This window comes from Coccidioides immitis, assembly GCF_000149335.2.
Source record: "Coccidioides immitis RS genomic scaffold supercont3.1, whole genome shotgun sequence".
NCBI classification, from domain to species: Eukaryota; Fungi; Ascomycota; class Eurotiomycetes; order Onygenales; family Onygenaceae; genus Coccidioides; species Coccidioides immitis.
In genome coordinates, this window is record NW_004504310.1 from 6,775,326 (window position 1) to 6,788,603 (window position 13,278).

The window sequence follows — 13,278 nt, forward strand, 5'->3', positions numbered from 1 at the left end:
GATCCCAACGACTCTTGCTGGCTGCCAAACCGATGTTTGTATGTAACGTGTGTACGTATGAATGTATGGATGTACCCACGGAGTACACGTTTTCTGGCGTGCGTGATGGGCGAACTTTAAAAAAAAACACCAAAAAGACGGACTGCCCGCGAACTGGTGAGCCTGTTGCACCTTAAGGATGCCGCCAACCACCTGCTACCGTTCCCTTTTCGCTCTGCATTAGTCGACCCAGACACCCGTCTCGGGCAACGACCTCTCACTCTCTCAGTCTCTATCTGCGAAATCATCGTGTTCCTCTATGTCTCGTAAGTCCAAAGGAGAGAGAAATCGGAGTCAAGTCCATAGCTGTCAGCAGTAGATCGCACCCGAGGACATGGATTTCCCCGGATTCCAGCGAAGCGTGACGATTTCCAGAAGAACAAAAAAAGATAAAAAGAAAAATAAAAAGGACTGTGAAACTGGAGTGAAATATTCATGACTCAGGTTGAAATCACAGCCAATGGATAAAATACCACGTCATGCGATTTCGGTTATGACAGTGGTATCACTTTATATCTTTCGGTATTAATACGTCTTGAAACGATATTGTGGGAAAAATTCTACGAAAAAGATTGGGAAAAAAATAAAAAGAAAAAAGAAAGAAAAATTGAGGGCTGTCAGCGGCGTCCGTGGTTCGCCTGGTGAGCTGTCCCTTTTCAACCAACTCGGCCTTTGAACCACGGATGCAGCCTTTCGCAGCTGTCTGCATTTCCAACCGAGCCAGACATACAAAGTCTGGTAACTCCTCCGTATGAGAGCCAGGCCTCTGTCGTTGGGGATTTCCGCCACCACGGTTGGCCGTTGACCCAGGATCCTGGAGCCCCGACAGCAGAAATCTCTGGCCCACCTGCTGAGACACGTTCCACAAATGTCGTCAGTGTCAAGAACAAAAATTTTTTAAAAAAAAAGCAACAACAACAACGACAACATGAGTATAAAAAAGCAACGGGCTTGATCTGAAGCGTGATGCTCCACGGTAGGGCTTTTTCGAAGCACCTGCACCCAATGGCCAACACCCGAGGATTACGGAGCCGGATCCGTTGACAAAACGCCTGCGTTTGGGAAGTGGCAAATCAAACGTCTCGACGCAGCCCGTACGCATCTCCAATTCGTCCCTCTGGATGCAGAGACCTTTGACCCAAAATTGAGCCGAAACAATGGAGGCCTGAATCAGCAGCGGTCCGGCTCTTCCCTGTCCCTCGACTGGCGATGCTGATTGACACTCACGGCCGAGCCCGCTGAAGGGTTGCTGAGTGGGTGGGACCTACGGAACAAACTTGGTCCATCAGAACCAGGCCAGCGGGAAGCAGAAAAAGTGATCCGACAACCAGAAATTTCGCACAGTGCGCTCCCGAAACTTACCACTAACTCAGTTAAAAGTTCTCCACGAGCCCACTTCGTGGCCCGCTTTTCACAAAGCAGCGATCACCTTGTTTGATGTCCTCCCCGTCACCGCTCTTCCTAGCACCATCTCAGTTTTAGATTTGTCTACAGTCAGTTTGCGAGCAGAATCGTCGACGTGGAATGCTGAATGGGCTGCAAGCTGGGGAGACGATTGCCATGGTGCGGCAACTGTCGCCTGGATGCCCGGGAAGCGGTAAATCCGCTTGAAAGACCGGCCCAAAAATCGCCCGCGTCGCCGCACGCTTGCGAAAAAAGGATCGCGTGGAAATAAACTCGGAGTGATTATCCAGCAGCCGAGATTGTCGCAAGCGAAATTCGCGTGGATACGAAGCCGCCATACCCAATCACAAGGGCAAGCAAGCGATGTGGTTGGCCGGACTGATGGCCAAGGGGGGGAAAAAAAAAATTTAAAAAAAAAAATCGAGCTGGAGCTAAGATGATTGGCCAAGACACGCTTGTCTCCTTCTAGAAGGCCATTATCAAAGGCGGACTTTCAACCCCTGAGCGCTGGGGCGGCGAGATGTCATGGATCGGGGACTCATGTATCGAGAATGCCTCTTGAGGAACTTGACCAAACTCAGCCCTCTCGGGAGACCGCCTGGTTCGGCTCTTGCAACGTTGTGAAAGGACGCTTGATCGAGACTGTTTTGAAGTTTAAATCCCCTTGGAATCCTCCGTGTTTCGATTCCCTCTGGATGATTTCGTATTTTCAGTATCATGGCCTTCCTGAGGACAACCAGCCCACCGATCCTCGTGTGGCTTGTGCAACGGACCATTTTTATTTTATTTTTTTTTAATTTAGTTTCTCGCGTGGCCAGGAATTTGATCACCGGTGCTTTCCGGCATCCATCAAGATATGATGATAAATCTGACACTGCCGCCGTCTCTTCTGTCCCCGAGCCCGTTATTTGGTCCGGAGCTTTGCCCGTGCCCTTTTGTGTTGAAAAATTTCTATCCTGTCACCGATGCACCACTTCTTAATGGCGGATCAAAAGGGATCTATGGAGACACGCGGAAGGGTTCGCTTATCTTGCAGCTCTGCCATCCGCAACTCGCTTGATGTAAGCGATTCCAGAGATAGGAATATACCCGAAGGAAGAACGGCTCTTCCACTCGGATTCAAATCCACTTGCAAGCAGGGAAGTATTCTGTATGGCCATAACACCGATCATATAACCTGGACCTTTCAGCCCTTCTTCTATGTCGGGACCAATTTGTTGTTGATTTACAAACGCTCCGGATGAAGTTGTTCATCCTTCCGCCATGGGTCCAAAGCATTTTATTCCTTCGAATGGAATATCCTTATCCACACTCGGTCTAGGATGATCGTTAGGATCGATGGTTTTGCACGTACTGAGCTTCTGATCCTTTTCTGGCCTCGGTTTCTGCCGAGGATATGCTGCATGCTCGCCTCTGAAATAAGACCTGACTCAGGACGATCCAGCTATTTCAAATGAGCCTTGAACTAATGACACGGGCTTACTTCTGCTTCTGTTACTCCGTACTTTCTTTTTTTTTTCTTTTTTCTCCTTTCCTCGGGGTCTGCAGAGAATAATATTACGGGCTTTGATTATCAAAATCCGGTGGCGAAAGCTTTGTCCAGCTTGAAGGGCTCATTGAAATGAGGTGCCATGAGCTCATTCCGGCATCGTGGTGTCTTGGCTTGCGAAAAGATACCTTACGGATGTCCTACGGGTGTCTTGAAGCGGTCCGGCAAGCCTCAGCATCCCAACTTCCTACTGTTGCTGGGTTTACTGCACTCAACATCGGGCTCTGAAACGGTTTAGAGCAAGTCTTAGCCGTGGCCCATCCGATATCCTTGTATATCTGCCCTCACATCAAACCAGAGTGATGTTATTTTGAGAGATGTGGCGTTCTGCAACAGAGCTGAACTAACGATCTAACTATCCCTCTTTCATTGAATATTAAATACCTGCAAAATGGAATCCTCCCAAACGCCGTATGTTATCCTTTCGGATGACCCTCAATCGAGCTCCTGAACAAGTCTGATCCTTTCAATATATGTACCATACCCTATGCTTCTCCGAGAAGTTTCTCCTTAATGTCTGCCACTTCAGACTCCCCTTCGACTTCGATAACCTTATTAACCTCTGCCGTATTCCTCATTAGTTCCACTGCTCCGGCGTAGCTCATGCGCGAAGCAGGGTTGCAGTTTTCGGGCAGGTAATAGATGAGCACGTAGGGAACAGAGAGACGTCCGGATGGCTGTTGTATTCGGCGCAGGCATTAGCTATATAATCACCAAAAAAGAAATGAGGGTTAGGGGGAAGAACAAAAATAGATAAGAAATCCTCGTTATTTCACTTTGCTCATACCAATGTGAGGGGGTAACTGAGCAGGATAAACCGCGGCGAAGAGTCCGGCAGCTCGTCCGCTACATCCTCCATGTTGGAATATACCTGGTCATCGACGGGTCGGATCTCTTGGCTTTTCGAATCTATCATGTCTGTCGCGGGTGAAGCGGACAGAGGTGGAAGCGTGTTGGCGGGTCATCATTTTCATTGGAAAGAAGTGGAAGGAGATTTGACGGATAGGAGGGGGAGGTTAAGTACAAATAATGGCCTGTGGATCCTTCGCTCTCGATGTACCTAGGCGAAATTTGCGCAGCTTCTCCCGGGTCTCGGGGGAGAAAGTGTAGAGCCTTGTGTCAGACTGTTGATATTGGTCGCGACCTGTTAGCTTCCATCGTGAGATCGATGAGGGAGCGGGACGCAAGTTCCCCACCATAGTGCTGTTGGAACGGGACTCGAGTGCAGTATGTAGTTCCTATCTACTATGTTTTGCAGTTGAATATTGGTGAGCCCTCGGAAGTGCTGAAAGACTGTCTGTCGTTGACCTGATGAACGGTCTCTCTGATAAAGGCAGTCCAGGCGCGCAGGAGGTGTGGGGGGTGAAGTCATCTCCGGTCGGCTCAACCTGTCTGCCCCTCCCGATATATTTTTTTGTTTTTCAACAAAGCGATCTACCGGCTATATCTCTGCACCGTTGCCGGTTACATTCCTTTATTCCCCACGCAAAACCCGATGTTTAGTCGCATCGCTCAGTTGACAAGACATCTCTCTCGGCCATTCTCTATATCTCCAATTTGTCCCCCTGCTCCCATCCTGAGCCCGATTTCCACCTTGCGCACAATGACATCATCCGAACGGACCGCGCTGGAGAACAGCAAGCGGGCAATCGGGACGGCGGCGTGCTTGATTATCGGAGACGAGGTTCTCGGCGGCAAGGTAGGCAGGCCCTCTAGCATCCGTGTTTATGGTGGCCATTCCCAGAAAAAGCCGTGACCGTTGGCTGACGGACTTCCATTAATGACGCCTCTCGCACATCTTGTGTCGGGAGAGCAAACGTGAAATGATTTTAGACCGTTGATACCAATTCCTCCCTTTTCGCAAAGTACTGCTTCTCCATTGGCGTGCAGCTGAAGCGCGTTGAGGTCATTGCCGACGACGAAGATGAGATCATCGAAGCCGTGAGGCGGATGAGCAACAGATATGACCTTGTCGTGACAAGTGGAGGAATCGGACCAACGTACATTAAACCACCCATTCTTAGTTCTCCGTATATCGTTCGATGCTGATGATGGCAATCTATGCAACTCAAAGGCACGACGACATCACCTACCAGTCCATAGCCAAAGCATTCAATCTTAACCTCAAATTTCATGAAGAAGCCTTCAACCGCATGAGACGCTTGTCAAAACCACAACAGGCCAAGCCAGACTTCGATTGGGACACCCCGTCCCCCGCTCTAACTGCGCGACTACGCATGGTCCACCTTCCCACCGACGAGACCCGGCCTATATCTGAACAAGCCCTCTTTGTCGACGACGAGCTCTGGGTCCCCGTGTCCGTGGTCAATGGCAACATCTACATCCTCCCGGGTGTCCCGTCTCTATTTGAGAGATTGCTCACCCGTCTAAGGCCCATCCTTCTACCAAAACTCATTGACCCCGAGGGAAAAGGAATTCACCGGCTCATGTTCGCTACACCGCTGTACGAGAGCACGATTGCGCCGTATTTGACCGACTTGGCTGCTAGAGTGGAGCCTAGAGGGATTAAAGTAGGCAGTTACCCGAGGTGGGGGAAGAAGAGGAATACGGTGACGTTGGTCGGCACGGATTTGGAGTATATGGAGAGTTTGGTGGATGAGGTTGAGAAAAACGTGCAGGGACGGAGGGTGTCCAGGGAGGACGAGGATGATCCAGTTGATGAGCCGGAAGAGCAAAAATAGGTATAAGGTCGTGGATTCTGTATGCATATTTATATATAGAGGGTCAATACTGAGCGATCGATCTTTAGTATCTAATGCACTAAAATGATATCAGGTTGGTACGAGGATGGCTGTTTACTAGCAGGGAAGTCAAATCAGACTGCCTAGTAATCCCTCCGCTCGACTGTCACAAGAAATATAAAATGGCCCCCTCGTCACTCGTCCGTGTGGGGGTAGGCAGGCTTCCATGGAAGTTGCAAGCTCCGGTTGCTGCACTGGACAAGTGACCCCATATACTAGATGCGCCTAACCTGTGACACGAAATGGACAGAATATGTCTCCGATCTGGTTATAGGAGGATTGTCCCGGATTGGAAATTACGGGGCCTGATGGACCTGAGCCGGCCGGAAGCGATGCAAGGTGCTTGATCCTGACCAAACTGAGATGGGAATACTCGACAGGAAAACAAGGTTAGATGGAATTATCTAGTTCTAGACGGGTTTGCTGGGTTGGAACTGGGGGGGTTGTAGGCTGCTGCTGAAACGCAGGGAGATCCTCCGTAGTTCACGATCAATTCCATTCGAACACAAAAAGCCCTCAGCACAAATCACAGGCGAAGGAAACCAAGCGGAGGCAAAGAGACATTTGAGACGCAAAATGGACAAGAACTAATAGAGTTAGAATCGCTGCAAGAAGTACATTTTACATTGGGACCGTTTTTTCCAACTCGATTCCGTGCACAGTATTTTCACATAATGAGTAAAATAGTAGAGAGACAAGTAAATGTGCTTTACCAGAAGGCATGGCAGCCGGTAGAGGAATATCCCACATACGTCAAGAACCCTGCCAGCCCAGAAGTTGCAGCGAGGCTTCAAAAACGAGATATAAGATCCCGGCGAAAATAAATCAACTGATTAAAATGATCGTGAGTGTGTGTGGAAGGAAAGGACAAGTCGGATATAAAAGGGGAATAATACTCACAGCGAAAAAGGGAGTAAATGCAGGAATTGGAAGAAATAAAAAGAGAAAATAAAAAGGGCAGAAGAAACGGGCACATTGAGAGGGGAAAGGGGGTAGGACATGAGATTAAAAGGAGTTGTTAATATGTAGAATAGAAGGAGATCCTTGGAAAAATAAGCACAGACCAGCGAACGATATCTCTGAGTATGAAGGTTCCACAAATCCAGGGAATTGTAGCCAGGTATCACAAATGAAAATCGAATAGCCTGAAGGGGAAAAAAGAAAAACAAAACAGACGTAGCAAAGTATTGAGTGGAAAGAAAAGTCCTTCGACCGGTTGCAGGTAGTCTCGGCACCAAAGCATCACAGAATTCCAGCTAGTGCAGAGAGCGGTTTGAGGGCGACTGCACGTACTGCAAGGACCTTAAAAGCGTGAATCTCAGTCATGACATCCTCGTTCATTTGAAAAAGAATCGCAAGGGCCGGCTCCGGTCATGTTTCTATCGTCGTGAAAGCAGTTCCGCGGTTGAAACTTCTCTTCTCTTCTCTTCTTTTTATTCCTTTTTTTTTCTTCGCCTGTGAATTTTCATTTACATGATAACGCATTTTCCACAGCAACCGCTGCTCTCACCGCGATCGTCTACTTCCATTTTGCCTTCTGGAGATCGGGAGCCGTAGCCACCACCTCCAGAGGAGTATGATGACATTTCCTTGTTGTAGCGTCGGATTTCGCGAACGATATCATAGAAGGCATCTTCAACGTTGGTACGGGATTTTGCGGAGGTCTCGATGAACTTGCATCCGAATTCGCGCGCCAGTGCTTCGCCCTCTATTGTTTTTGCGGCGATGGTGTTAGCGAGAGCAAAAGAAAGATTTGTGCGAAATAGAGAGATCCTCTGCTAGCCACCTGATCTATCGCACGTTGGGCAGATAATCCCTACCTTGTTTGGAAACAATGCGCTCCTTTTCTAGATCACACTTGTTGCCGACGACAATCATAGGGAAATAGTCCTTGTCCTTGACGCGAAGTATTTGTTGCTGGTAGGTCATTATTTCTTCAAATGACTGCCTGGAGGTAATCGAGTAGACCAGCAGGAACCCTTCGCCGGTTCGCATGTACTGTTCTCTCATTGCTGAATACTCCTCTTGGCCCGCGGTATCGAGGACGTCTAATAACGCGACCTCATCATCAATGACACATTGCTTGCGGTATGAGTCTGTAGTCGCAGGTGAGCAACATCAGTATCTGCCGCAGGACACATGATATATTCGAGGAGCGACTTGCCTTCAATTGTCGGGTCATATTCGTCAATGAAGTGGCTCTGGATTAGCTGGATGGTCAAGCATGATTTGCCAACACCTCCTCCACCAACCACCACCAGCTTGTATTCACGGAGAAACTAAAGGTGGTATTGTAGGATTAGATCGATGGCCCTTTCATTGAGATTGCACAAAGAGGGCCATGGTGACGCATCACATGTCGGTGCGTGGCTCACCTTTGAGGTTGAAGACATGATATGCTTTCTCTCGGCGCGTGACAGGCGTGCAGTTCGGTGAAGAGAGTGAAAAAGGAGACCGGAGCGAACAGTTCAGCTGCCGAGACAACCAGCAGTCAGGTTATGACACAAGAGAATGTCAATTGTTGCGCTCAGGCAAGCTCTAGAGGGTTGTTGGATGGGGTCGGGAAGAGGTGATAGTGAGCGAGCAGGTTGGGGGGAGCGAGAAAGCGAGTCGAGAGTGACGGCTTGGCCCCCGTCCACTTCACCACCCAAAACTACCTCCAACCTACATCTGTATGGCGCTAGAAACCCACGCTCGGACAGGGTCAGGGGTTGGAAAATTGGGACTCTGGTGGAAGAAAGAGGCGATCTTGTTTAAAAAACCTCTCTGTCTCTCTTCCTTCTTTTCTCTTGATCTACAATCCTCCGACACGCCTCTCCAACGCCCGAGATTTCCTAACTGTCTGTCGACACACCATTTCCAATTTTACGTTCTCGGCTTACTTGCTCAAACGAGGGGAGATCTGGAGGCGGGGACGGCAGAGGGGATTTCAAGCCGGATCGATCTGTACTGTAGTTTCGCCTGCCGTTCGAGTTTGAATCGCTCCCCAGCGGACTCTACGACAATAATTCATATCTTTGGCAGTGCTAAGCGTAATGGAGGGCGGCGATTATTACTGCATCCGGGATGGAGCGCTGTTGGGCATTGTAGCAGAAGGGGATAGGGGCGGGGGCAGCCAGAGTGACCTTGTTCGCTCCACACGCTGCTAGTTAGCCGCCAGGCCAGGAGCTTTTGCATCCCTTTCGGCTCTTGAGGTCTCGAGGCCTGCTGAGCCGAAATCTGGTAGGAGTTTTATATTTTCTCCGCCTAAACCCTAGAGTCGGTTAAGAGAACACTTCAATTCAACACAACTTAACCCTTTTTTTCCGGTTCCAACATGGTTACAAGAGGCTGGGAGAAAGTTGCTTCGGGACTATCATTCTTATCGCACCCCCTTTTTTTTTTGGTACTCATCAGATCCAATCGAATGCTCAAGTTTCCCCCAGCCATCCACACACGTCGTTGTGTGGCTGTCAAAATGAGGTTTCGGCTCTCTTGCCCAGATGCATGTGCAATCATTGTGTCTCTTTTTTTCAATATTAGTGGGCGATATAATCATGGATCCGGAAGGCTTGATTCTGGAGCTATTTTTAAAGGTGCATCCTTTTGGCGTTGGAGAGGTTGTGATTCGCTCCGTCCGATGGGTTCGACGGACGATGCGGTTGGATGCGTCGCCGGCTCACCACATTACCTCCATCCAATGAGGAAGTATGGACAATATGTCCTCCGTAAGTTATCTCGACTCCATGGTCACTTGTTGAAATTGACGTACATCTCTATTTTCCGAGGTGATATTGGCGCAATTAGGTTAAGATGAACCCCTTTGATGGGCAAGACCTCGTGCCTCGCTAACGGTCGCTGTCTGCTTCGCGCGATTCAATTGGAACATGCAACCTCCATCCATGAGGGGAAGCATGCGATTTGAGCGCTGAACCACTCAGCATCAATCCCAAGAGCAATGTACCACCCCCGTTTTTCGGGCTGAAAGTTCACTTGCTCACTCTGGAGATTTCCCGAAGCCAAAGGGATCGCAAGAAGCAAAAGGATATTCCAGCCCTGAATCTTGCAGCGACCGTGCTGGGATCATTACCGATCCATGCCTGTTCTGATGCAGATTTTCCTGAAAATTCCCGCTGAAGTAACCCCCCTGACAAGGTTTCTGTCGTGAGAGGATGCCCCCCGGGGCGGAAGGAAAACAGAATTTGACTCGGCGTCTTCGGGCAGGAATATCTTCAAGTCAGCACGAAAACAGCACCTGTCGCTCGCATGACAATATTTTCCGGTCTGGCCTTGTGATGGAGGGAGTACTACTCCATACTCTATCAACAAATTCTACAAACTGACCCTCCGACTGAGCAGATGTAGTACGCGCCGGATGCTCAGAGATGTACGGAATATGAAGGTACACCCTGACGTCTAAACCTGTATGCTGGACGCTGGATAGCCATCGATACCCGTTGCTTGAGCGCAATCAGATGGGGGGTATCACCAACCAGGGACCCCGGTTTCGGGGAAGATTCTGTCAAGAAAGACGATCGCCACAGAAATGCAGGCATACATATGAAGTACGGAGTACACTGTATAACTTTGCAAATCACCTAATTAAGCGCTTCATCTGTCGCTGAATTAAGATCAGCCTTACAGCGAGTGCCGTATACCCCGGAGGTACGGGATATAGAGTACTTTGTTAAGAGCGATTCAAGCCAACACCACCTAAACCTAGCTTACTGTTTGTGGAGTGAATCCCGTTCCCAGTATAAATATCGCTTGACAACGACCGTTCTCCTAAATATGGCAGCGATTCCCCCATGCTCGAATTTCTGGAAATCTCAAATCGACCTACACTGCATACGAAGATAGTCACCTGATCCCAACATGTCTCCATTCATTTTGCAGTTAAATTGCGCCAACCTTTGGGGCGTTTCTGCGCTCTGCCTTCCCTTCTTTCTTACTCCCCTCGCCCCTCTTTTTCGGGCCGTCTTGTCAGGATTCAACCCAAGTTCCATCCTGAAACAACCCTGACGAATGTCTCTGGGTCCCTGGCACTGTGTCTCACAGTCTCGACTGCAACTAACAAACTCACTAACTGCTAGTCATGCATGTGCCATGTTGCTTGGGCCGCGAGCTAGTATGCGGGGAATGTCTGATTTTCCGGTGACGTCGCGCCATGGCCGCTTTCCACCCCCGGTTGGCCGCTTGCCGTTGATGACGGTGACGGAAAGCGTCAGTCCGTGCCCAGTGGGAAACCCTGGATGATATCACGCTCGATGCGGAGGGCTTATGGACGTACGCCAGGGAAAATACGGGGAGATTGAGACTACGTGCTAGAAGATGTTGGAGTTTGTGTTTCCATTCCCCCGCCGCGGTGGACAGCTAAAAGCTGGCAAGGAATAATGGATAAGAAAGGAAGGAAAAAGAAAAAGGCTGTCTTCTTGTTCTACTGGAGTCTAAGGATTCTAGACCTATTTGCATCATGGATGGCCTTCCTTTCTATGTGTTTCGGGTGGTTCAAACAACAAGCCCGCTCCTCAGACCATATACAAGGGAGGGGCAAGGACTAGGCGTGCTCGGAAATGTTTTATCTTCTATGAGCGGCGGTGCAAGGCGGTTGGGGAGCCCTATCATTTGCAGGGTGAGTTTAACTATCTTCCACGCGTGTGTTCGCTAAGGCGGGCTCTGCTTCACTGGTCAAACATACCTGGTGTTGTGGGTAGATGAGTGTGTCCGCAATGACCACATTCTCCGGCCGCCCAGCGGTGAAGACGACAACCTCGGCGATGTCATCTGGCGTGAGGGGGTCGCATCCACTGCCCAGCACAAGATTAGCCATAGAAGAGACGGCTGGGGTGAAAAAAGCAAGGAATGAATGAACTTACGCATAAACGGCATCAGCCTTAGATTTGTCACCGTAGAATCGAACGACAGAGAATTCCTAGAGATGTTTGTTTAGTTACCAAAATAACACATACCCATGGATTCCGTATATGTATATACTTACAGTCTCCACCTGGCCAGGGTCAATCTCGATAACTCTGATTCTTGTTGCTATGAGCTCCTTCCGAAGAGCATCCGTGAAACTGCGGACCGCAGCCTTTGTTGCGCAATAAATGCTGCCTCCGGGATACGCTTCTCGGCCAGCAATACTTCCGATGTTGATGATATCTCCTCGACCGCCATTGGGACGCTCCTTGAAAATTGGTAATATGGCCTGAGTCATGTTTATCAATCCGGTAACGTTCGTGTCGAACATTATCTTGATATCCTCAGTGTCGATCTCGGGAGCTTTCGCAACACCTCTGACAAGGCCTCTATTTCATCCATAAGCATACCGGAACGGATAAATTGACGATTGAGGAATCCGGGGCATTTCGAACTCACGCATTGTTCACCAACACATCAATATCGCGGAACTCAGCAGGCAACGAGTCTACGAATCTCTCGATCTCCTCGGGCTTGCTCACATCCAATTGATACGGCAAAACTTGTACACCTTCGCCAACTTCGGCCTTAATGTCTTGGGCAAGCTGTTTCAACGAATCGACCCTTCGCGCGGTGACGATCAGCTTCAGATTCTTGGGCGATGTACGGGCGAATTCCAACGCGGTGCTTTTCCCAATTCCGGACGAAGCGCCCGTCACTAGGATTGTCTTGCCCTCAAGGCGCTTTCCCATGGCTGTAGCCATTGTGCTTCTGGCGTACGTCTGCTGGATGATTGGACGGTCCTTGTAATGTAGTACCGGTCGTAACTCTGGAAAATGGGTCGGCTTTCGGGAGATAATTGGATGACGCGTGAAAGTCCGGAGAGTTTGAATGCAGGGACGGAAATGGTGCATAAGGACGAGCGATTGATGGTACGCTGCGGCGGGCGATGGCAGGAAGGGGAATCAGGTCCTTGAAGGTTGCAGGGCGGGAGGATGCCGGGGCTCGTCACTTGCGGGCGGGATGGGGAGAGACTGGGGCCTCATCAGCTTTGCTATCTGAGTTAACTAGTTAGCTTTTCCCCGCGCTGGAGGCTTTAGTTACCCCCGGCGTTAACTCCGAGTGCCGATCTTAACCACCGCCGACGCTGCGCTGTCTCGCTGTTCTCTTTCACAACCCCCATGCATATCAAGCAAATCACTCCAACGCAAAGTCAATATTTTTTAGTTTTAAGCAAAAGAATTGTTTCTCAGAACTTAACCTATATATTCCTTACTTCTAAGCTCATACTACTCAGGCTTGAATTGCAAAGGCCCATGGAGAGTGCTGCCCAGACACGAGCAGCCAAAGCAACACTGAAGCGATGATCATTCGTATGCTGGCTACAGAAAGCCATCGTTGCAGCTAGCTCAAAAGAATGTGTGATGTTTTTGGTTCATTTGCCATTTGTTTTCGGCCGGATTCCTGTCACTACCAGAACATACCACTCATGCTGGCTTTTTAGTCCCCAACCCAGCATCATGAAGGGTTGCGCTCAGGAAATGAATAGCAACGAGAATGCGACTTTGCCTTGTGTTTGGAAATGCTTGTAGCGCGGACTCTCTTTTCTTGTTTGATTCACTCAGG

At 49.4% G+C, this 13,278-nt stretch overlaps 5 protein-coding genes across 5 annotated transcripts; 2 read left to right on the forward strand and 3 right to left on the reverse strand.

Annotated features, from left to right (window-relative positions):
- Positions 1-3,477: 3,477 nt before the first annotated feature.
- On the reverse strand, positions 3,478-3,908 carry CIMG_00651 (GMF family protein; the record flags this gene model as incomplete). The annotated part of the gene is made up of 2 exons (XM_001246879.2): positions 3,478-3,669; positions 3,780-3,908. 2 exons carry the CDS (start codon positions 3,906-3,908, stop codon positions 3,478-3,480), a joined length of 321 nt encoding a protein of 106 aa, XP_001246880.2.
- Positions 3,909-4,431: 523 nt separating this feature from the next.
- CIMG_00650 (molybdenum cofactor synthesis domain-containing protein) lies at positions 4,432-5,797 on the forward strand. The gene is made up of 3 exons (XM_001246878.2): positions 4,432-4,691; positions 4,826-4,992; positions 5,067-5,797. The coding sequence occupies exons 1-3, from the start codon at positions 4,488-4,490 to the stop codon at positions 5,692-5,694; spliced, it is 999 nt and encodes a 332-aa protein (XP_001246879.2). The 5' UTR covers positions 4,432-4,487; the 3' UTR covers positions 5,695-5,797.
- Positions 5,798-6,127: 330 nt separating this feature from the next.
- CIMG_00649 (Ras-like protein) lies at positions 6,128-8,305 on the reverse strand. Its single transcript, XM_001246877.2, has 4 exons — positions 8,130-8,305; positions 7,919-8,033; positions 7,575-7,850; positions 6,128-7,462 (listed from the first exon to the last, which is right to left on the reverse strand). The coding sequence occupies exons 1-4, from the start codon at positions 8,145-8,147 to the stop codon at positions 7,224-7,226; spliced, it is 648 nt and encodes a 215-aa protein (XP_001246878.1). The 5' UTR covers positions 8,148-8,305; the 3' UTR covers positions 6,128-7,223.
- Positions 8,306-9,077: 772 nt separating this feature from the next.
- CIMG_00648 (uncharacterized protein) lies at positions 9,078-10,353 on the forward strand. Its single transcript, XM_001246876.2, has 3 exons — positions 9,078-9,461; positions 9,541-9,693; positions 9,753-10,353. Exons 1-2 carry the CDS (start codon positions 9,161-9,163, stop codon positions 9,543-9,545), a joined length of 306 nt encoding a protein of 101 aa, XP_001246877.2. The 5' UTR covers positions 9,078-9,160; the 3' UTR covers positions 9,546-9,693; positions 9,753-10,353.
- A 789-nt stretch (positions 10,354-11,142) lies between these two features.
- On the reverse strand, positions 11,143-12,673 carry CIMG_00647 (oxidoreductase). Its single transcript, XM_001246875.2, has 5 exons — positions 12,112-12,673; positions 11,732-12,041; positions 11,610-11,665; positions 11,432-11,540; positions 11,143-11,351 (listed from the first exon to the last, which is right to left on the reverse strand). Exons 1-5 carry the CDS (start codon positions 12,564-12,566, stop codon positions 11,319-11,321), a joined length of 963 nt encoding a protein of 320 aa, XP_001246876.2. The 5' UTR covers positions 12,567-12,673; the 3' UTR covers positions 11,143-11,318.
- Positions 12,674-13,278: the final 605 nt, after the last annotated feature.

Excerpts from the sequence above, each read along its gene's own strand:
- CIMG_00650 (XM_001246878.2), top strand. The coding sequence starts at position 4,488 with ATGTTTAGTCGCATCGCTCAGTTGACAAGACATCTCTCTCGGCCATTC. Across the intron at positions 4,692-4,825 it reads ACGAGGTTCTCGGCGGCAAG|ACCGTTGATACCAATTCCTC; the intron begins GTAGGCAGGCCC and ends AAATGATTTTAG. Across the intron at positions 4,993-5,066 it reads AGTGGAGGAATCGGACCAAC|GCACGACGACATCACCTACC; the intron begins GTACATTAAACC and ends TGCAACTCAAAG.
- CIMG_00647 (XM_001246875.2), bottom strand. The coding sequence starts at position 12,566 with ATGCACCATTTCCGTCCCTGCATTCAAACTCTCCGGACTTTCACGCGT. Across the intron at positions 12,042-12,111 it reads GATGTGTTGGTGAACAATGC|AGGCCTTGTCAGAGGTGTTG; the intron begins GTGAGTTCGAAA and ends TGGATGAAATAG. Across the intron at positions 11,541-11,609 it reads AAGGCTGATGCCGTTTATGC|TGGATGCGACCCCCTCACGC; the intron begins GTAAGTTCATTC and ends TGTGCTGGGCAG.
- CIMG_00648 (XM_001246876.2), top strand. The coding sequence starts at position 9,161 with ATGCTCAAGTTTCCCCCAGCCATCCACACACGTCGTTGTGTGGCTGTC.
- CIMG_00649 (XM_001246877.2), bottom strand. Across the intron at positions 7,851-7,918 it reads ATATGACCCGACAATTGAAG|ACTCATACCGCAAGCAATGT; the intron begins GCAAGTCGCTCC and ends CTGCGACTACAG. Across the intron at positions 7,463-7,574 it reads GCGCATTGTTTCCAAACAAG|AGGGCGAAGCACTGGCGCGC; the intron begins GTAGGGATTATC and ends CAAAAACAATAG.